Here is a 22124-nt window from a genome sequence, read left to right on the forward strand (position 1 = left end):
ATCACCAGGGGATATCAAGTGTATATATGCACAGTAGCCATTCACTGGTAAAACGCTGCTAATAGTGTTCTAAAGATTTTATTTATGACACTTAAATTGTGTTAATGTTTTCTCAATACCTTAGGGTCACCCTGAAACTAGACTGAAGACTAAATAGTAAACAGTAGTAAATAGTAGGATGTATTATCCAGTTAAGGCCAATCAAAGTAAAGCATAACAATGGAGGATATAACAGCATAAACAATGCACTCAGCGTTCTTGCAGTAATTTAAGTCCCAGCATGAACTGTAACACCAGTCAGCATAAATTATAGCCCTCCTCACAAACTGAGCGACAGTGGGTGATATCGATTGGTTTCTAGTTTTGCTGTCTGCCAAGTCACCTGGGAGCTCTGAGAGAGCTAACCCTATCCCTGTGGTTAGAAATATAGAACAATACACTGCCTGCCCTGAATAACAAGTAGCCATATACAGTTCTCAAAATTGCTCTTCTGACGGCTATGTTGGGGCACATTAAGACGTTGACGCACATAATGGAGATATTTCTATATAGTAGATGTTTGTAATCCTGCACCCAGTGAAATAAGCCTGAGAGTATTAGGAGTCCTTAAACACTATGGAAAGAGGCTAGATTGCAAGTCAGCTTGATGGTTTAGGCCTGGTCAAACAGGACACACAATGCTCTAGGGTAATCAAGTGTAGATATGAAGAATGCCAGAGAAGTGAAAGTTTCAAAAGACATGTGATATGTCAACAGAATAACTGTGGGTCAGACACTTGCTCACCGCTCTCCCTCTGTCATTCCTTGGCAGCAGGCTGTGTAGTGTGCAGATGGTGCTTACTGGCGTCCTTCAGCAGTCTGGCAAAAGGGGTCTGGGTTGAAAAGGTAGTAGACAGGAGACGTTCCTGAAACAGGCCCCAAACAATGAGCAGACCTGATCTGTTATTCCTTGACAGCAGGCTGCGTAGTTGGAGGGGCCCATCTTTGTGTGCAGATGGTGCTTACTGGCATCCTTCAGCAGTCTGGCAAAAGGGGTCTGGGTTAAAAAGGTAGTAGACAGTAGACGTTCCTGAAACAGGCCCCGAACAGTGAGCAGACCTGATCTGTAGGCGGTGATGAACAGCCAGATTCCCCAGCGGTGGTTGAACAGCTTTGGGTTATAGCTGGACAGCGGGATAATGCGGAACCTGGACAGAGTCGGTCCAAAGATCTGCAGGAGGAACTAGAAAGAGATATAAGAAGCAGGGTGAACTAGCAGCTCTGTAGATAATGCAAACCTGTCAGCAAGATCTCAGAAGTAAAACTGCAAACAGCTCTCCTCATTCTCTGTAACAATTCATGTCTGGTTGGCAGGGATCTTCCAACCAATCCCACTCTTTCCCATCCCTTTTCATCTATATCCCCTTCTCTGACTCCTTCTGCCTCCAGGTACTTTGGGCCTGGTAATTCTTCACCCAGCAATTGTAATAGCACCACTTATGGCTCAGACTAATGCCTTGTTTCCACTGAGCGGATCGGTTCGGGTCGGTACAGTTTGAATAGCCTAGAATGGTCCGGTCTATTCTGGTGAGCTTTTCCACTGCAAGTGGGACCACAAGTGGCCATACAGGGTTTAGAAAAAATGCCTCAGCATAGCACAGCAGAGGGTTTTCTGTCAGCCAATCAGTGGAATGTATCATAGCTCCGCCCTAACCGAACCGTTCCATTTCCATTTGGCCCCACATCTGAAGCAGGACCCTGAATGGAACGGCTCAGTTCGGTTGTATGGGCCGCTTTCATAATGGAAACACCCAAAATAGCGTACTGTACCGAACCGAACCGATCTGCTCAGTGGAAACAAGGCATAAATCTCCCAACGTTTAATGTTCTAAGTTTAGAGTTCAGTAATAGAACATATTCACTATTGCCATCTTGTGGCTGAAAAGAAGATCTGCATTTAGGAATTTCTACCATAGTAAACTTAAAGTGTTACTAAACCCAGAACCTGCATTTACTATATCTGATCTTCCACAGTACACAGAACATGAAAATGTAATTACTTTGTAACTATAAACTGATAAATACCTTTTCTCATCAGCAATATATAGCGGTCTTGTGACTCCCCTGATCCTCTGTCTGGACATGTCTGGACAGTGCTGATTTGCCCTGTGCTGATCACATGCACCCTCCCAAGAAAAAAAAAAAACAACTCTCTAGAAATACACACCAAACTGAGCATGTTCAGCCCATCCCCTGGCTCTCTAAATATCAGGTTATTTTTTGGAGACAGTGGAGGTTCAATGAGACTGGATAAAACAGCCTTTATACCAATGCAAATGATTAATCCCTTAAGTTCCACAGTGAATATACCAAACATGCTTTACTGTATATATAGACTGATTTTATTGTTGTGGGTGTAGTAACACTTTAATCACTTCCCGACCGACTCCCATACATATACGGCAGCAGGTTGGCAGCCCTGCGTAACTCCTTTAAGAGCCATAGAGCCATAGCAGGGGACCCCATTCGTGTGGCCGGCAGGTGCGATTGCTGCAGGTCACCCATGATTGCGGGCACGAGAGCCAGAATGGGGATTTGTGTGTGTAAACACACAAATCCCTGTTCTGACAGGGGAGGAGAGACGGATCGTTTGTTCCTACTAAGTAGGAACAATGACGTGGATCTGTGTAAACACACAGATCCACGTCCTGTCGGGGGAGAGAAGACCGATCATGTGTTCCCAGTACAGAGGAACACTGATCGGTCTTCCTCCCCTTGTGAGTTACCTCTCCCTACAGTTAGAATCCCTCCCTAGGTAACACATTTAACACCTTGATCACCCCCTAGTGTTAACCCCTTCCCTGCCAGTGACATTTATACAGTAATCAGTGCATTTTTATAGCACTGATCACTGTATAAATGTGAATGGTCCCAAAATAGTGTTAAAAGTGTCTGATGTGTCCACCGCAATGTCACAGTCATGATAAATATCGCAGATCGCCGCCATTACTAGTAAAAAACATAAAATAATAAAAATGCCATAAATCTATCGCCTATTTTGTAGACACTATAACTTTTGTGCAAACCAATCAATATACGCTTATTGTGATTTTTTTAACCAAAAATACGTAGAAGAATACATATCAGCCTAAACTGAGTGAATTTTTTTTTTAATTGGGATATATATTATAGCAAAAAGTAAAAAATATTGTGTTTTTTTCAAACTTCTCACTCTTGTTTTGTTTATAGCGCAAGAAAAAAAAAACGCAGATCAAATACCACCAAAAGAAAGCTCTGTTTGTGGGGAAACAAAGATAAAACTTTCATTTGGGTACAGTGTTGCATGACCGCGTAATTGTCATTCAAAATGCGACAGCGCTAAAAGCTGAAAATTGGCCTGGGCAGGAAGGGGGTGAAAATGCCCTGTATTGAAGTGGTTATAGGCCCCTGCAGGTCACCAGTTTAGAGTTACCCAGGAGCTGTGATGCTAGAAAAATTGTTCTCACTTTGGCATGCACGGTGATATGTAACATGTATAGCTTAGTCGCCGTTTTTGTGTGTAGACTCACCCGAAGCACGCATTAACATTTTTATGTGGGGATGAGAGGGTCCCAAAAAGTGTGTGAATGTAATGTTTAATCTTTTAATTTTTTTAATAAACTTTTTTCATCACGTGGGGGACAAAAAGTCCCCTACATGATGATGTTCTGACAGGTTTTCCTAAATGAGATAGCATGGGTTCAAAAGACCCCTGATGTCTCACCTGCCCTCCAGGGAAGCCGATGGAATACAGCTCACATTCTATCAGCTTATTCCCCAGCCATACAGGCTAGGGAAAGTGAAAAGCTGTGACCCGGAAGTGATGTTTTACATATCGATTCTGGGCCAGGGGCCAGCAAGAAGAAGGGGAGGAAAGTGGATGGATGTTGGCTCAGCTCCCCCCTCTACCCAGTAGAACCTGCCATGCTGGTCCTGGGCATCAGAGCCCAGGATACATGGTGCATGCATGGGGGCGCCCATTACTTGTGTTTGGAAAGATTGCTTCCATTTGACAGCCGGCAGTCAGCTTGTCAGATATACACAAATTCCCAGAGGCTGCAGCCCCTGGGAGCATGTAAAACCCACCACTGTGAAGTGTGTATGACATGAAGAGCTGTCAGAAAAAGGGTTAATACACATGTACAGAAGTTTTCTTGGCCCTCATTGTGCTCTTTTCTGTAGTACACGCTATTTTGTTATTCTTTGTGCTTCAATTCATACATGGTGTGAGACAGAGGTAAATGAAAATCCCAAATTAAAAACTATCTACAGAAGGTCCTCATGGAGCTCTTCTTCAGAAGTAAAAGCTATTGTGTTTGTTCTTTATGCTAAAGTTAATAAATGGCTAGGCAGAGTGTTACCAGAGTAGTGTTAAAAGTTGCACATTTCAAATACTCAGTTTCATTTGGGATTGTCACGCAAGCTTTGGCTTGAGCTATACCATTGTTTCAGTGGTGTCAGTTGGGGGTTATTATTTTTTCTCTTTTCTCTTTTCAATGGTATTTATTGTTTTTGACAGATGAAAATACATTCTGAAAAACCCTGAAACTAGAAACATATCTTGGCCAACACGGCCTACAAGACATAAAGAAATGTGTAAATAAAGTGTGCCATGGGCGAGTAAGCAACTGCATACAGCTGACTGAACACAACCCAAACATGGATGGGCATTATTCAGAAAATCATAACTTGGAATTTTTACTGTTTAGGACTATATTGCCCCTAGGATTGTCACAACTGTGTCTATCAACGTGCAGGAGAGAAACGAGTAGGCAAGAGCCCCACCAGCCACCCCCTATGGGATCATGCTGTGGATGGGGGCCCCCCCATCTCACCTGTCTCCCCCCCATTCGTTTTTATTAACATTTGAACCGGACAAGTTTTCAAGGCAACCTATTGTTTGCATGAGATCAGCCTTTCCGTGTACATCGTGTCTTGAAGTACTAAATAAATGAACAGTTATGTGTACTCAATCAAAGATGACTGGCTTTATCAAGATAAAGAAGAGGACTCTCATTCAGGGTAAAAAAAAAAAAAACTTACAAAGCAAAAAAGAAAAGAGAAAAGAAGGGAAAGGGAAGAGATAAGAAGGGGGGGGGTGCACCCCTGTTGTTCTCTACTTAGTTATACTCACGGTTGGGGGTTATTATTTTTTGAAGGCAATTATAGATGAGAAGCAATTTTAAAGTGGCCAAACAACCTAACTCATATGTTTCAACAACTTTGGAATATTTTGGGGTAAAAAAGATTGCCGCATAGAGATGACTTTAAGAATTCCAATTCTGAATTTGATATTGTCTGTAAATTCATGTTGTTTTTGACTGTGTGATCAGTGGTAACCACCTGACAATCTTTGAGACTACTGTGTGATATATACATATGGTATGTCTGAGTGAATAATAATATCTAGATAGTAAATTGCACCAATATAATCTCCAGGTAAATGACTAATTGTATAGATCACATCATGGCAATTGTGTTTCCTCCAAAACAAATTATAATTCTGTAGCACCTTATTTTTCTGAAGTGCAATACACATATTAAATGTTTTATCAGCCAAAGTATTTGCACTCTTTCAATTATTCTTGAGATTCACACACCTTTATCACATTGCACAGCTCAGTTATATTACTTTGTTATTGTTTCTGCTAGAACACTACCTAGGTCATCTGTATCTTCACTGAAAAAAGGAAATAATAATGATGAAGTGTCCTCTAGGCAGGCTGAAGGCAAGAGCTGTAAGGCCTCATGCACATTGGGTGTTTTTTTCTACTGCTCCTATGGGTGTCTGTTTTTTTTTTTTTTTTCCTATTTCAAAACTCTCTAGCATGTTAGCCTATGTGCCCGTACACACATAGGCATTTAGAGGAGTTTAGAGGCAGAGGTGTTTAGCGGCAGAAAAAAACCCTACAGCCAGTGCATCCAGGAGCAGCAGAATTTTGACAGAAAAACTGCTTAATGTGCTTATATGCGTAAAAAAAAATCTAAATGCACCTATAACACTTGAGCGTTAATTTTTAGTTAGCGATTTAGTAGCGAGAATAAATTATTATTCTCGCCAACTAAATGACTTAACTCCCAAGTGTTTGATGTGCCTGAAGGTCTCACAAGAGTTGACAAGTGTCAAGCACTTGTCAACTTGTTTGCCAAAACCGTGCTGCCAGAAGGAAAGGAGTCTAGGAAAGTAAGCAAAATTTCCAATGTGCATGAGCTCAACTAGGAAAAAGGGTTTGTCAGCTGTCTGGTGTTGCAGTGTGACAAGAATGCCTGGATCACAAGACTGACTATAGTGCATTTAGAAGTTTACTGTCCCACCTTAACAAACACAGCTTGGTCAGTTACTGGCACTCAGTCTGTTCATTCTTCGCTCACTGAGCCTGAAAATACATAGAAAGTCACCAACCCGCTGCTCTAAATAGTGTTAAAATTACAGCTCTAAATAGTGTTAGAATTACAGCATTGTGCAATCAGTAGAACTCAATATGTCCACCATGCTGGACTCTTTAGGACTATAGCTTGCATTCAATTATAGGAAGCTAATATAAATCTAGTTTTAAAAAGCTTATAGTAGCTGTATTTAAAACAATATGTAAAGATTTTTGTCAAATACATAAGTGGTGTTTTTACACATTTGCCTGGCAGTTTTAGGAAATAAATACTTGTGGCTTCACAGGAGCTCAGCCACTACTTTATATACTGATTTATGTTTGTACATGTGAATCTATATTTGTGTTATACGGTTATAATTATTATCAAATTTTATTATTACTCTTTCATTAATAACTGTTATTATGTAAAGCATCTACAAATTACACATCACAGTACTTCAAATAATAAAGAATTACATTGGGCAAATATATGACACAGAGGGGCTGATTTACTAAAGGTGACTTGACAGTACACTTTGCAAGTGCAGTTGCTCCAGAGCTTAGTAAATTAGGTAAATCTTCACTTTGCAAAGAATACCTAATCACACGCAAGGAAAAAAAATGCATTTTTGTGTGCACATGATTGGACAATGTCAGTCAGCCAAACTTATCCTCATTTACTAAGCTACGGAGCAACTGCAACTGCAAAGGTAACTGTCTAGTTACCTTTAGTAAATCAACCCCAGAGAGAGAAGATGGCCTGGCTATCCAAAAACCAGTTGGCTGCAGAAATTATATCAGCAAGTCTAATACCCCGTACACACGGTCGGACTTTGTTCGGACATTCCGACAACAAAATCCTAGGATTTTTTCCGACGGATGTTGGCTCAAACTTGTTTTGCCTACACACGGTCGCACAAAGTTGTCGGAATTTCTGATCGCCAACAACGCGGTGACGTACACCACGTACGACGAGACTAGAAAAGGCCGGTTCAGAACCAAGCGCGGCACCCTTTGGGCTCCTTTTGCTAATCTCGTGTTAGTAAAAGTTTGGTGAGAGACGATTCGCGCTTTTTCAGACTCGTGGCTTTCAGATCGTTTTCTGCGGTTCAGTTTGTGCTTGTGGGTTTGTATCTGCTCTTCAGTGCGTGCAGTCAGTTCGTATCGGAGTTTTCTGTGCGATCTTGCCCGCTCGTTGCTGTTTTTCAGGTCGCTCTTCACAGGCCTTGCTGTTCTTCAGTGCGTTCTGTTACTTCGTTCTGAGCAGCCGACCGTTTTCTAGCCATGTTTCGTATGCGTACTCCTCGTAGAGTTCGTGCTGTGCGGGGGCTTGGTGTTGGGGTCCTGACCTTGACACAAGTCTAGTCCATGAACAGGGTGGGGAGGAGTTCATGGACCAAGAATTGGTTGCTTCAGCGTGACCAGTTCTGTCATATGCCTTTGCTCCGTGAGATCCGTGAGAATAATCCTGATGATTTCAGGAACTTTCTCCGGATGACAGACCCCGTATTTCACCGTTTGTTGGCTTCGCTGACCCCCTATATCAGCAGTCAGGATACCTGCATGAGGCAAGCCATCACTGCGGAGCAGAGGTTGGTCGCTACCTTGCGGTATTTGGCCACAGGGAGAAGTCTGCAGGACCTCAAGTTCTCGACAGGCATCTCCCCCCAGGCTCTTCTTTGTGGACATTTACTGCTTGTGTTTGTTTGAGCTGACCCTGACAGAAATGTGTGGAGTCCAGAAAATGTCGTGATTGTGTAACCTTATACAAAGCACTGTTGGCTGTTATTTACTAAATGCAAAGACACTTTTCACTACAAGTGCACTTGCAACTGCACTGAAACTGCACTTGTAGTGCAAAGTGGATTTGCCCTTAGGAAATTACCCCCATTTTCTCATAAAACAACAATTACATCACCCCAAAAGTGTTGTAGTGTTGAGACAATAATCCACACATTCTTGATGAGCAATCTTTTTAATACCTGCACAATCACATGTGCATTTACCAAAGGTTTTTCTGACAAACCAACATGTTTGTTGTATAACAATTTTTGTGGTGTCATTATCCAAAATCAAAATGTGCATTTTATCGAAAACAGGCCTGTGTAAAACCCACAAGAAAGACACAAATCTTGATCTTACAAAGTTCACATTTGGTAGAACTTGAAGGCAATATCAGACATGAGTATTTAGGAACTGTGTTTGATATTGCGTTCAGATGGGGGGAAATCACCCCAGGAAAAGCCAAATTTGGAAGATGCACACAAATTTCACAATGTCAACATGTGCTAGCTGCCATCACGGGGGATCAAGGGACATGTTTTGGGGGAGAAAGCCCTTCCTCACCGCTACTTTATTATTGAGGAAGGGGTTGCACCCCCAAAATGCGTCCATTGATCTCCCGTGATGGCAGATAGCACATGTTGGCACACTGTGTGCATCCTCCAAATTTGGCTTTGGGAAAAATCACAAAAACATTTAGCACATTGTAGCACACAAAAGAAGAAAGTGATTTGGAGGGGCTTTAAACTCGCCCCAAAACATCAATGATGTTTTTATATTTTGGAATAACATCATTGATGTTTTACTTGATGTTTTCCAATTGTAAATTACACCCCATGATCTCCCCGATCACGATCTGGGCACTTTCTGATGTGAAAGGATCTTCATCCACAACCTCACTATCACCTAAAAAGAGAGGAAACCCAAAATAAATTAGGTCTAAAAAAAATGCCGCCATCCATCTCTTATCGGAGCCTGTGGTTGCAGACACTCACCTGTTGTGGTGACTAGTTCCACCACGTCTTCTTCCTCCTGCTCATCTTGTGTTGGGTGGATTTCCCCTTCTTTCAGAGGGGGGCGGTCTCTGGTCTCCTCGGATGAGGGGTGTCCTCCGAGTCTTTTCTCCCCTATGTAAAACAAAAATGGTATAATTAGCACACAGATATTTGATGGCAGAACTATAAAGATGAAACATTGTTTGGAAGTGGGGTACAATGATCTATTTTAGCCGAGTTCCAAGATGTAGCTTTTTTAGTGTCCTTTGTCAAGCTGCAATACTTTACCTGTTTGGTACAAGCTTCACAGATGTAGCCCCCCCCTATAGTATACACTGGAGCACCTGTGTGGCCCCCCTAATAAAAATGGTGTTCTGGGGTCCCACACTAGTGCTCCAGTGTCCAGATGTGAAAACAGCTGCTGAGTGTCTTCTCCTTACACAGAATCTAGTTTGCATTTCATTCTAGTAACAAAGCCATCTACACAACCCAATTCTTTGAAGACAAGTATAGGGCCTCAAAATGGTGGCCAAATGCATATGGGCTAAACAATGTTATTTTATAGTCCGAAATAAAAATGTGTGATCCGAACGAATAATGTGCCCATGAACATGAAAGTTGCCATTTTAAACTGTACAACAGTTCCTAAAAGCACATGGAGCAGCACGAACGTAATAAACACAAGAACAATAGGAACACAGCACAACTACTTACTTTTTTGCAGAACTCTCCGGATCTTTCTGTACTGCTCATGTTCTTGTAATTTCAGGTCCGATCACCGCTTCCTGAGCTGATCTTTCGATCGTCATACCCTGAATTTCCGGTGCAGACTCCTGACCACTTTCGCCATGATCTTGGCCTTTCGGACATTGGGGTTGGGGTAAGGCCCATACTTTCCATCATAGTCGGCCTTCTTCAGGATGTCCACCATCTCCAACATCTCCCCAAAGGACATATTTGAGTCCTTTAATCTCCTTCTGGATCGGGATGTTTCAGGCTCCGGCCTTTCCTCCTCCTCGTTGCTGTACTTAGCACGATCCTGCTGTCTATCCGCCATGTGCTCTTCCTCCACTGCGCCGAACGAAAAGGGGCGGGGAATAGAATAGAAAGAACGTCAGGGGCGGGCGGAGTTATACGCATGCGCAGTGTGTATAAATCGTAACGCGCGCGTCTTACGTACGATCTGTGAGCGGAGGAAGGAGCATCGGAGACGCCGATCGTGCTAACGAAGGTAGGATCTAAACTTGGGCCTATACTGCTTTGAAATGGAAGCCTATATTGTAACAAGATTAGGGGAGTTTGGCCTGACATTAGGGTTTGTCTTGTGTTGTGTCTTGCAGAGAAAATGGATGGGTTCAATGACCACAATTTTCTGCCCCTGTTCATTGACAAGTACAGGGAGCTGCCCTGTCTGTGGCAAGTGAGACACCCCCACTATAATCACAAACAGAAGAGGCAGGCAGCGCTGGAGAAACTGCTGGAGTTGGTGAAGCCGGTGGTCCCCACAGCAACCATCCCCTGAGGAGCACTTATCTTAGGGAGCGCAAGAAGGTCACGGATTCCCAGAGGTCCGGAGCTGCAGCAGATGACATTTATGTCCCCAGGCTGTGGTACTATGAGAGACTGCGATTTCTGTCAGACCACACTGAAGTCAGGGAATCCCTCTCCACTCTTCCTTCCATGCTTCCTTCCATACCAGCTGAGGCTTCCGATGTCCAACCTGGGCCTTCCAGCCAGGAAGAATTGGAGGAGCCCAGCTGGAGTCAGGTATAGCATTCTTCTACAGATTTCTAGGCAATAAAGAAATGATGTTTACTATAGATGTTATTATTGATCATTAATTGCTGATTAAAAAAAGTGTTTTACATATCAATAGACAGTAGTGGGCACCCAAAATTGGGACAAGAATGCAAAATGCTGGGCTCAGAAGGATAGTCTGTTATATTTGTTAACATTCAATTTGCAGCAGTCAGGAGGTGAAAATTGTGTGTGATTGATGTAAAAAAAACTAAAACTATGTCCCTTTTTCATACACAGGAAGACCTCAGCCAGGAGGAGGCTGTGGAATGTGGCAGTCAGGAGGAGGCGGGGATTAGTGTCAGCCAGGAGGAGGCGGGGATTAGTGGCAGCCAGGAGGAGGCGGGGCTAAGTGGCAGCCAAGAGAAGCCTGGGACAAGTCGCAGCCTGACTGAGTCTCAGGTTCCTCCCCTCCACCTGCCATACAAGGCTGCCACCAAATTGCAGGGCATGCAGGAGGGCCAACGCAAGATCTCTGAGGACCTGATTTATAAAGTCCTACGTAAGGGGTTGAGTGGGGAACTGACACCCAAGACGGATGTCATTGAGATCGACGATCCTCCTCCTCCTCCTGCTGCCACAACTCCACCACCACAGCCAAAGGCTGGAAGGAGGAGTGGAAGGAAGACCAAAGAGTGATGACCCTGGGTTCAGTCTGGTCTGACAGAAGATGCAGTCTCTCGTATGACCACAGCCTGGGAACACAGATGTCATCTGCTGCTTTCCAGATCTCTGGGACTTCTGGACCAGACTGCCCTCCCTTAGATAAGGACTCCTCAGGCCACCAATTTTGCTTTTAAATAATTGATGTCTGCCCTGGGGGTCCAAGGCTTTGCCCACTTCTGCAGTTTCTCCAGCGTTGCCTCCCTCTTTGTTTATAGTTGTGACCCCTTAATAAAATATTTTTCGGTAAATTCTACTCTCCTGTGTGTGTTTTCATCCAAAAAGGACAGTTTGTTGGTGACGATTCAGGTACATTTCTAACATAAAATGTGAAATTAACAAGAGACAACAACACCAAACAATCTCCTACAGATTAAATAGAACAACATATCAATGGTGTTGTGGGACAAAAAACACACAAACATTTTCGGGAGTACAAATCAAAATCACCAAAAAATTAAAAAAGAGAAACACAAAAAAAGATTCTACATTAAAGTAACAAAAAAAAAATAAAAATATGTTGTCAGATGTGAGAAATCAAAATATATTGAGGGAATCCCGATAAATAGTAACGAAAGAAGTTTGTGAGAAGTGTGTGTGAATATAAGCATCAAAACGACTTAATTCTTGTCACATTATAAAGAAGAAGAGAGTGCGCTGTATTAAACCATTTTTAACATTGCAGCGTGACGAAAATGCTGTATCCATTACGAACGCTAAGTTTACCAGAACGAGCTGTCCCGTGTCGGAATTTCTTCTGAGCATGCGTGGCACTTTGTGCGTCGGAACAGGCCACACGCGGTCGGAATTGACGCGATCGGATTTTGTTGTCGGAAAATTTTATCTCCTGCTGTCCAACTTTGTATGTCGGAAAATCCGATGGAAAATGTCCGATGGAGCCCATACACGGTCGGAATTTCCGACAACACGCTCCGATTGGACAATGTCCATCGGAAAATCCGACCGTGTGTACGGGGCATAAGGCCGCGTACACACGATTGGACATTCCAACAACAAAATCCTGGATTTATTTCTGACGGATGTTGGCTCAAACTTGTCTTGCATACACACAGTCGCACAAATGTTGTCGGAAATTCTGATTGCCAAGAACGCGGTGGCGTACAACACGTATGATGGCACTATAAAAGGGAAGTTCAATAGCCAGTGCGTCACCCTTTGGGCTCCTTCTGCTAATCTCGTGTTTATCCCGTGTTAGTAGATGTTTGGTGAGAGATGATTCGCACTTTTCAGCCTCGTGCTTTTCAATTCGTTACTGCTCTTCAGTTTGTGTTTGTGGGTTCGTATCTGGTTTTCAGTGCGTGTAGTCAGTTCGTATCTGTTTTTCAGTGCATTCTTGTACGCTCCTTTCTGATTTTCAGGTTGCTCTTCCCAGGCCCTTCTGATTTTCAGTGCGTTCTGTTAGTTCGTTCTGACGAGCCAACCGTTTTCTAGCCATGTTGCGGGTACGTACTCATCATAGAGTTCGTGCTGTGCAGGGGCTTGGTTTGGGGTTCTTACTTTGACCCTAGCCCAGTCCATGAACAGGGTGGGGAGGAGTTCATGGACGAAGAATTGGTTACTCCAGTGTGACCAATTCTCTCACATGCCTTTGTTGTGGGAGATCCGTGAGAATAACCCTGATGATTTCAGGAATTATCTCCAGATGACGGACCCCGTTTTTCACCGTTTGTTGGCTTTGTTGTCCCCTTATATTATGAAGCAGGACACCTGCATGCAGCAAGCCATCACTCCTGAACAGAGGCTAGTCGCCATGTTACGGTACTTGGTGACAGGGAGAAGTCTGCAGGACATCAAGTTCTCGACAGGCATCTCCTCTCAGGCACTGGGAATAATTATTCCAGAGACCTGTTCTGCCATATTTCAGGTCCTGCAGAAGGACTATATTAAGGTAAGTTTTCTCCTTTAACATCACATTCTATGTATTTAATGTTTGCTAATGTATTGTATTTCTTTCATCATTCCCTAGTTACCATGATTGTAATATGCTGTGAATGTCCTCTTTATCCTCATGCGTGCTAGAAGCTTTTAATGCTCCTTTTTTGTCCTTCATGCATATTTGCCTTCACTAACCTTCCCAGCATGCTATCCTGGGCCCATACACACCTAGCCTAGTCACTTAACAATGTATTTTGTCAGCTCCATTGTACTGCTTTGCCCTAAACACTTCCTAAAATGTGTTTAAATGTTATTGTTGTAGTTAAATCAGGCAGAGTGCCAGAGGCTTTTTTGGTGTCCCAACTCATTTGGAACTCTCCCCCCCAACCGTTAAGTCAACTGATACCAATACTCTGTCTGCTGACTTTGCCAAACCCATACACACTATACCTACCTCTTTTGTGGTCATATTTATGGATGAATTCACCAAAGCATGTAGTGAAAGGGCCCGCCTGAATACTTTCAAATGGTACTGTTTAAAGGTTTGTTCTCCTATTATCTTGATAGGTAATTGCAGAATGTAAAATTGTGCTTCAGTTTGTACAATGTGTATTTATATTTTTGTATTATGACACTTCTTACCTGTCTGGCAAAAGTAAAACACATTGTGTATGCTTTCAGCTCTCAATGAAGTGTAGAGGGTTACCTGTCCAAAACATACCCCCCCTAAAATTTTTACAATGGGCCATCAGAGGGGGTGAGGAATCTGATACGTGTACCTTATATTTTTCTCTTTAAATACTCCTTAAAATAAATGTTAGACTAATGTTGGCCTAGAATGTCTCTGTCTAATCTGCATGCAATTTTATGTGCAAAAGTACTAATTTTTTTTTCTTGTTTGACTCCACAGTTTCCTTCAACACCACAGGAATGGCAGGCTGTGGCATCCCACTTTGCCCAGCGGTGGGACTTTCCCAACTGTGGAGGGGCAATTGATGGGAAACACGTCCACATCGTCCCACCCCCCAACTCGGGGTCATACTATTACAACTATAAGGGGTTTAATAGTATATTGATTTTGGCAGTGGTGTCGGTGACATACAAGTTTTTGTATGTGGGCATGGGGAAGAATGGCCAGATGTCAGATGGTGGAGTCATCACCCAGACAGAGTTCTATAGATGGCTCCAGAGTGGTGGCTTGGGATTGCCACCTCCGGAAGACAACGTAGCTGGTCTACCGTTCGTCTTTGTCGCTGATTAAGTGTTTGGGCTTGGTGAACACCTGATGCAGCCATTCCTCATGAGGACCCTCACCCCGGACCAGAGGGTTTTTAAGTACTGGCTGGCCAGAGCCAGAAGAGTGGTGGAGAGTGCTTTCGGGATAATGGCCAGCCGGTTCCGCCTATTCCTGACGCCAATCTAAACGTAACCATATAATACTTGCATGGTGCATTCTACACAACTTTCTAAGGAGAAATGCTATGAACTATGTGGCCTCAGTTGGGCCTGAGGCCAAATTTCAAGAACAAACCCTGATGGCACTTGAAGCTGGCCATCCTGGCTTGCCTCCCCAAAGTGCCCACGAGGTCTGTCAAAAATATTTCGAATACTTTGCGGGTAGGGGGGCCATTGATATGCCAGCAAATGTTTAAGAAACTTTTTTAAAATAAATTTTTATTTTAAACTGAAATAATATTTCATTTGATATACTGCTTGTGTTTCTTTTAGGTTCTCCAATGGGCTTTTCTTTTTGGCCATTTTCTTCAATAGTGCAAACGTAATTTATTTGAAACATGAGGTGACAATCTCTTGTTCAGCTGACTATTATGCTGTGGGTCTGCTACACACACATTGTTTTTGTTGTTAATGTATGTAATGCATTAATGATAAAAATAATCATTTTCAGCACCACAAATTAATTTTTTGGAGCCCCGAAAATGGCCTGATTGGGGCAAATTTTAGAGCACTGTGGGGGTTATTTAGTAAAGGAAAGTCCACTTTGCAGTACAAGTGCACTTGAAACTCCACTGAAAGTGCACTTGTACTGCAAAGTGGATTTGCCTTTAGTAAATAACCCCCATTGTCACTGTAAACACCAACTTACTCCAAAAACTGCTATTGAGCATTGAAAGAAGAAGCTACAGATAGGGGTTGATTTACTAAAGGCAAATCCACTTTGCACTACAAGTGCACTTGAAAGAGCACTTGGAAGTGCAATCGCTGTAGATCTGAGTGGAAGATCTGAAATGAGGGGAAGCATTGCTGATTTTATCATCCAATCATGTACAAGCAAAAATGCTGTTTTTTATTTTCCTTGCATGTCCCCCTCAGGTCTACAGCGACTGCACTTCCAAGTGCACTTGTAGTGCAAAGTGGATTTGCCTTTCGTAAATAACCCCCATTGCTGAGTAGAAAACATTTTACTCTGTGCACATTCACATGTGCATTAGAAAAGGGTTTTTGAACAAACCAACATATTTGTTGTATAACATTTTTATGTTTGACAGTATATGGCCTTTTTTGGGTTAAACAGGCATGTTTAAAACCAAAAAACAATACACAACTCAGGAACTTACAAAGTTCAACTTTGTCAAAGTGAAGGCAATATCAGACATTAGTATGTTCAAACTGTGTTGATCTTGCCTTCATCATATGGGGTGTTGTCACCCCTGTGAAAGCCAAATTTTGAAGATGCACACAAATTGGGAGTCAAAATGTGGATTTCCCTCCTGATCCCATGCCTAATGTCAACATGTGCTAGATCCCATCTTGGTCGATCAATGGACATGTTTGGGGGGTGCAACCCCTTCCTCTCATCTACTTTAGTTGCGAAGAAGGGGTTTCACCCACCAAACGCGTTACATTGATATCCCGTGATGGCAGATAGCACATGTTGACACACTTTGTGCATCTTTAAAATTTGGCTTTCAAAATACTTTAAAATAGTTTGAAAAATCAGAAAATTAAAAACAAACTTGAATAATTTTGGGGTGTTTTAGATTCTGCCTAAAACATCAATGATGTTTTTGAGTCTTTTTTCCACATCATTGATGTCTTCCTTGATCTTCTGCAAATCACGATTGCACACCATGATCTCCCCGATGAGGATCTGTGCACTTGCACTTGTGAAATGAGATTCTTCTTCCACAACATCCACATCATCTAAAATAAAAAAACACACCATGTATTATAAATATGCAGGCATCCATCTATTACATGAAGCTGTGGTCTCAGACACTCACCTGTTGTGATCACTATTTCGTCCACTTCATAAGACTCTCCTTCCTCCACATCCTCAGGTTGTGGTGTGGGGATTTCCTCTTCTTTAGGAAGTGTGGGGTTCCTGGTGTCCTCTTATGTCCCGAGTATTTTCTCCCCTATGTGAATTAAAAAAAGGTATACTTAGCACACAGATATTTGAGGCCAGAAATAGTAATATGAAACATTGCTTGGAAGTGTTGTACAATTGTCTGTTTTGGCAGAGTTTAAAGCTGAAAACATTATTTTTTTTCCCTTTCTAAAGCTGGAATACTTACCTGTTTTGTGCAAGTTTCACACATGGAGACACCCCTAGTATCCACTGGAGCACCTGTGTGGGACACCCTAAAAAGTTTGTTCTGGTGTCCTACACTAGTGCTCCTGCATCCAGATGTGTAAACAGCTGCTGAGTGTCCTCTCCTTACACTGAATCAAGTTTGCATTTCATTCTAGTTACAAACCCATCTAAACAATGTACTAAACTTCTTTTAATACAAATAGGCATGACCAAATGTAGTCACCTGCATCTGTCAAAAACATTGTATTAGTGGGCGAACAAATGATGTTTACTACGACTGATTACTGTGCCCACAAACGTGAAAGTTGCCATTTTAAACTGTACAACAGTAAAGAAAAGCACATGGAGCAGCATGCAAGTAATAATAGGGACACACAACATACTTACTTTTTAGAAGCAGTTTCCTGATCCTTCTGTACTGATCGTGCTCCCTCAATTTCAGGTCTGACCAGCGTTTCCTCAATTGATCCTTGGATCGTCGTACCCCAAAATTCCTGTGCAGACTTTTCACAACTTTAGTCATGATCTTGGTCTTTTTCACATTTGTGTTTGGGTATGGTCCATACTTCCCATCATAGTTGGCCCTCTTCAAGATGTCCACGATCTCCACCATCTCTACAAAGGACATATTTGAGGCCTTAAATCTCCTCCTGGATCGGGATGTTTGTGGCTCTGGGATTTCTTTGTTGCTGCTGCTGTCTGCATGCACTTTCTCTTTTTCCACCATGTGCTCTCCCACTGTGCCGAAAGAGAAGGGGCGGGGAATATACTAGAAAGAAGGTCAGGGGCAGGCGGAGTTTCATGCATGCGCAGTGTATATAAAGCATAACACGCGTGCATCGTACATACGATCTCTGAGCGGAGGAAGGAGTATCGGAAGCGTCGATCATGCTAATAAAGGTACAATTTTAACTAGGGGCATCAGTGGCCTATACTGCTTATAGATTGAGGCCTATATCGGGACAATATTATGAGAGTTTAGCTTGACATTAGGGTTTGTCTTTGTGTTGTGTCTTGCAGATAAAATGGATTGATTCAATGATCACGACTTCCTCCCCCAATTCATTGATATGTACAGAGAGCTGCCCTGTCTGTGGCAGACAAAACACCCCTTTTATACTAATAGAATAAAGAGGAAGGCAGCACTGGATCAATTGCTGGAATTGAAGCCGCAGATGCCCACGGCAAACATCAACTATTTGAAGTGCAAAATTGGTGGCCTGAGGAGCACTTATAATAGGGAGCGCAAAAAGGTCCAGGATTCCATGAGATCAGGAGCAGCAGCAAATGTCATTTATGTCCCCAGACTCTGGTACTACGGCAGACTGCGGTTTCTGTCAGACCAGACTGAAATCAGGCCATCACTCTCAACCCTTCCTTCCACGATTCCTTCCACCCCATCTGAGGCTTCCGATGTCCAACCTGGGCCTTCCACCCAGGAAAAAGTGGAGGAGCCCAGCTTGAGTCAGGTATAGCATTGTTCAACATATTTATCAAAATTGTGTGTGGTTGATGAACAATAAACTAAAACTATGTCCCATTTTCATACACAGTAAAGTCTCAGCCAGGAGGAAATGGGGGAAAGTGGCAGCCAGGAGGTGGCGGGGGAAAGTGGCAGCCAGGAGGTGGCAGGGTAAGTGGCAGCCAGGAAGTGGCGGGGGTAAGTGGCAGCCAGGAGGTGGCCGGGCCCAGTAGCCTGACCAAATCCCAGGTCCCTCCTCTCCACCTTCAACACAAAAGGCCCAGGAAGGGGAGGAACATGGAGGAGTCAGCACTTGGGTTAATTCGGCAGGCTTCTGCGGCCCTCAGAAACCCCCCCAGTCTTCTTGAGGCCTATGCCTGCATGGCTGCCAGCAAAATGCAGGAAATGGAGGTGGGCCAATGCCTCATTTGTGAGGAAGTGATCTATCTGGCCCTAAATAAGGGGTTGTGGGGCGAACTCACATGCAAAACCCACCTGTGTGAGTTGGACAATCCTCCTCCTCCTCCACCTCCTGCCACAACTCTAACACCAGAGCCACAGCCTGGAAGCAAGCGTAGAAGGAAGAGAAGAGTGAGATGGCCTGGGTTCAGTCTGGTCTGACAAAAGACGCAGGCTGTTGTATGATCACAGCCTCGGGACATATATGTGATCTGCTGCTGTTCCGGATCTCCCTGAGTCCTGGACCAGATTGTGCTCCCTATTAAATGGACTCCTCAGGCTACCAATTTTGCCTGTCAAATAGTTGATGTGTGCCCTGGGGTACAAACCCTTCGCCAATTTCACCAGTTTATCCAGCGTTGCCTGCCTCTTTATTTGGTTATGACCCCTAATAAATCTCTATTTTTTTCACAAATATTTGCCTATTTGTTTGACTTCAAAAAGGATAGTTTGTGAGTAGGCAGGTACATTTAACAAATAAAATGTCAAATTAACAAGGGACATCAACACCAACCAACCTCCTTGAGGTTAAAAAATACAAGATAATAATGGTGTTGTGGTAACTTGACACACAAAACGACAACAAATATTCAGCTTGTCAGAACTCTGTGTGAAAATCAGCAGCAAAACAACTTAATTATTCTAGCATTATAAAGAAGAAAATGCGCTGCATTGAAAGATTTAAAAATTTGCAGCGTGACGAATGTGCTATCTCCATTACAAACGCTAGTTTTACCAGATCAAGCGCTTTTGTCTCGTACTTGATTCAGAGCATGCGTGGAATTTTCTGCATCGGACTTGTCTACACACGCTTGGAATTTACAACAACTGATTTTGTTGTGGGAAAATTTGAGAACCAGCTCTCAAATTTTTGTTGTCAGAAATTCCGACAACAAATGTCCGATGGAGCCTACACATGGTCGGAGAAGCTAACATCTAACATTTGGTGTCGGAAATTCCGACCGCGTGTACGCGGCATTAAATTTTTTGTTGTTTTTTTTTTTTTTTCGAAAGTGGTAATATGATGTGATTTATTGTACCTCCAAATGGAATGTTTTGGCCCCTTTTGTCCTACCTTTTGTGATAACATCAAATTATGGTTTTATGGGTACCTGTGAAAAGCGATATATGGATAATGTTTGCCTTACAGTGACTTGAGTTTTCCCAGGTTTAGGAAAATGTATATCATCTAGAGAACTAGAAGGTATAAATCACAAGAAAGAATTTACTCAATTGTATATTTTCTCTTTACAGGACTATACTCTGACAATGTATTTCCAGCAGTACTGGAGAGACAAGAGATTAGCGTATACCGGAATCCCACTTAACCTCACTCTTGACAACCGAGTGGCAGACCAGCTGTGGGTTCCTGACACGTATTTTCTAAATGACAAAAAGTCTTTTGTTCATGGGGTTACAGTAAAAAACCGTATGATCCGTCTCCATCCAGATGGGACAGTTTTATATGGCCTAAGGTGAGTGAATTCAATTACTGAAGATTTTATATGTATTTATTACATTTCTGTATATATTTATTTTTAGTTTGCTATGATGGTATTCTTATTAATACTTGCTGAATATGGGACAATTTTCTTAATGAACTATTGTAATCAGTATTAATAAGTATTGTAACATTGTAATAATAGTCTAAATCTCCACAAAATCACTGAATAGTTTTAACAGTGCTGCCTTAGCTATAATTTAAAGCCCACAGGACTTACCTACCCTCTAGTCGTGTGATGTCTGCAAGCTCCCTCTTTAGCACTGGCATCTTTGTTTAATCAAAGCATGCCAAAATTGTACGCAAAGCCACTAAGCTGTACAATCTTGGCATGTACAATCAATGTCCAACCTTAAACAAGTTGCTATTGGACAGGTAAGAAAAATTTATTGAAGAAGAGACGTACAGGGGTTGATTTACTAAAACTGGAGAGTGTAAAATCTGGTGCAGCTCTGCACAGTAGCCAATCAGCTTCTAACTTCAGCATGTTCAATGAAAGTGATTCTAAAGGCTCATTTTTTTTTTACGTTCATGCATTCTATGGATGAAGGTAAAAAACCTTCACTGTCCAGCAGCCCTCTCAGCCCCCCCTCATACTTACCTGAGCCCCATCGCAATCCATCCATGTGCACAAGAGCCTTGGATCTCTGGGGACTCTCCCTCCTCTTTGGCAATCACAGTCAGTGAGCCAATGAAGAGAGAGAATGTGGGTGAGGCCGAGCCGGGGCTCTGTGTGTGAATGGACATGCAGAGCAGTGGCTCGGGAGCCAGCCGCTGCTGGGGTGACCCATAGCAAGCTGCTTGATGTAGCGGCACTCAGCAGGAGGGAAGGGCATTAGCAGGGGACATGAGAAGGGGAGGATCGAGGCTTCTCTGTGCAAAACCATTACACAGAGCAGGTAACTATAACATGTTTGTTTTTGTTGTTTTTATTCAGCCTTTAATATCACTTTAAGCTTTGACAAAAAGCTCATTGATTTCTATGCAGAGCTGCACCAGATTTTGCACTCTCTAGGCTTAGAAGATCAACCCCACTAATTTTATTCTGCAACAAATCCTAGCAATTTTTGTGTTATTATTATTTTTAAAACTAAAGGTCATTTCAGCTTTGTATTATTTACCTGTCAGGCTGTTTAGACCATCCAAAGTCTTGCCTCAGCTCATTTTTTTTTGCATAAATACACTATATTACCAAAAGTATTGGGATGCCTGTCTTTACACACACATTAACTTTAATGTCATCCCAGTCTTAGTCCATAGGGTTTAATATTTCGTTGGCCCACCCTTTGCAGGTGTAACAGCTTCAGCTCTTCTGGGAAGGCTGTCCAGAAGGTTTAGGAGCGTGTCTATGGCAATGTTTGGCCATTCTTCCAGAGGCGTATTTGTGAGGTCAGGCACCGATGTGGATGAGAAGGCCTGGATTGCAGTCTCCGCTCTAATTGATCCCAAAGGTGTTCTGTCGGGTTGAGGTCAGGACTCTGTGCAGGCCAGTCAAGTTCCTCCACCCCAAACTCAATATCCATGTCTTTATGGACCTTGTTTGTGCACTGGTGCACAGTCATGTTGGAACAGCAAGGGGCCATCCCCAAACTGTTCCCACAAAGTTAGGAGCATGACATTGTCCAAG

The 22124-nt window shown here is 42.8% G+C and overlaps 1 protein-coding gene across 2 annotated transcripts in view; it reads left to right on the forward strand.

The window, feature by feature from the left end:
* GABRB3 (gamma-aminobutyric acid type A receptor subunit beta3) overlaps positions 1 to 22124 on the forward strand; it is a 682386-nt gene that overhangs the window by 541407 nt on the left and 118855 nt on the right. For both annotated transcript variants that reach the window (XM_073614636.1, XM_073614637.1), the window contains one exon: positions 20251 to 20471. In XM_073614636.1, the coding sequence (XP_073470737.1) occupies positions 20251 to 20471 (221 nt within the window). The remainder of the gene's footprint in view (positions 1 to 20250; positions 20472 to 22124) is intronic.

Source organism: Aquarana catesbeiana, linkage group LG02, assembly GCF_042186555.1.
Source record: "Aquarana catesbeiana isolate 2022-GZ linkage group LG02, ASM4218655v1, whole genome shotgun sequence".
Taxonomy (NCBI): domain Eukaryota; kingdom Metazoa; phylum Chordata; class Amphibia; order Anura; family Ranidae; genus Aquarana; species Aquarana catesbeiana.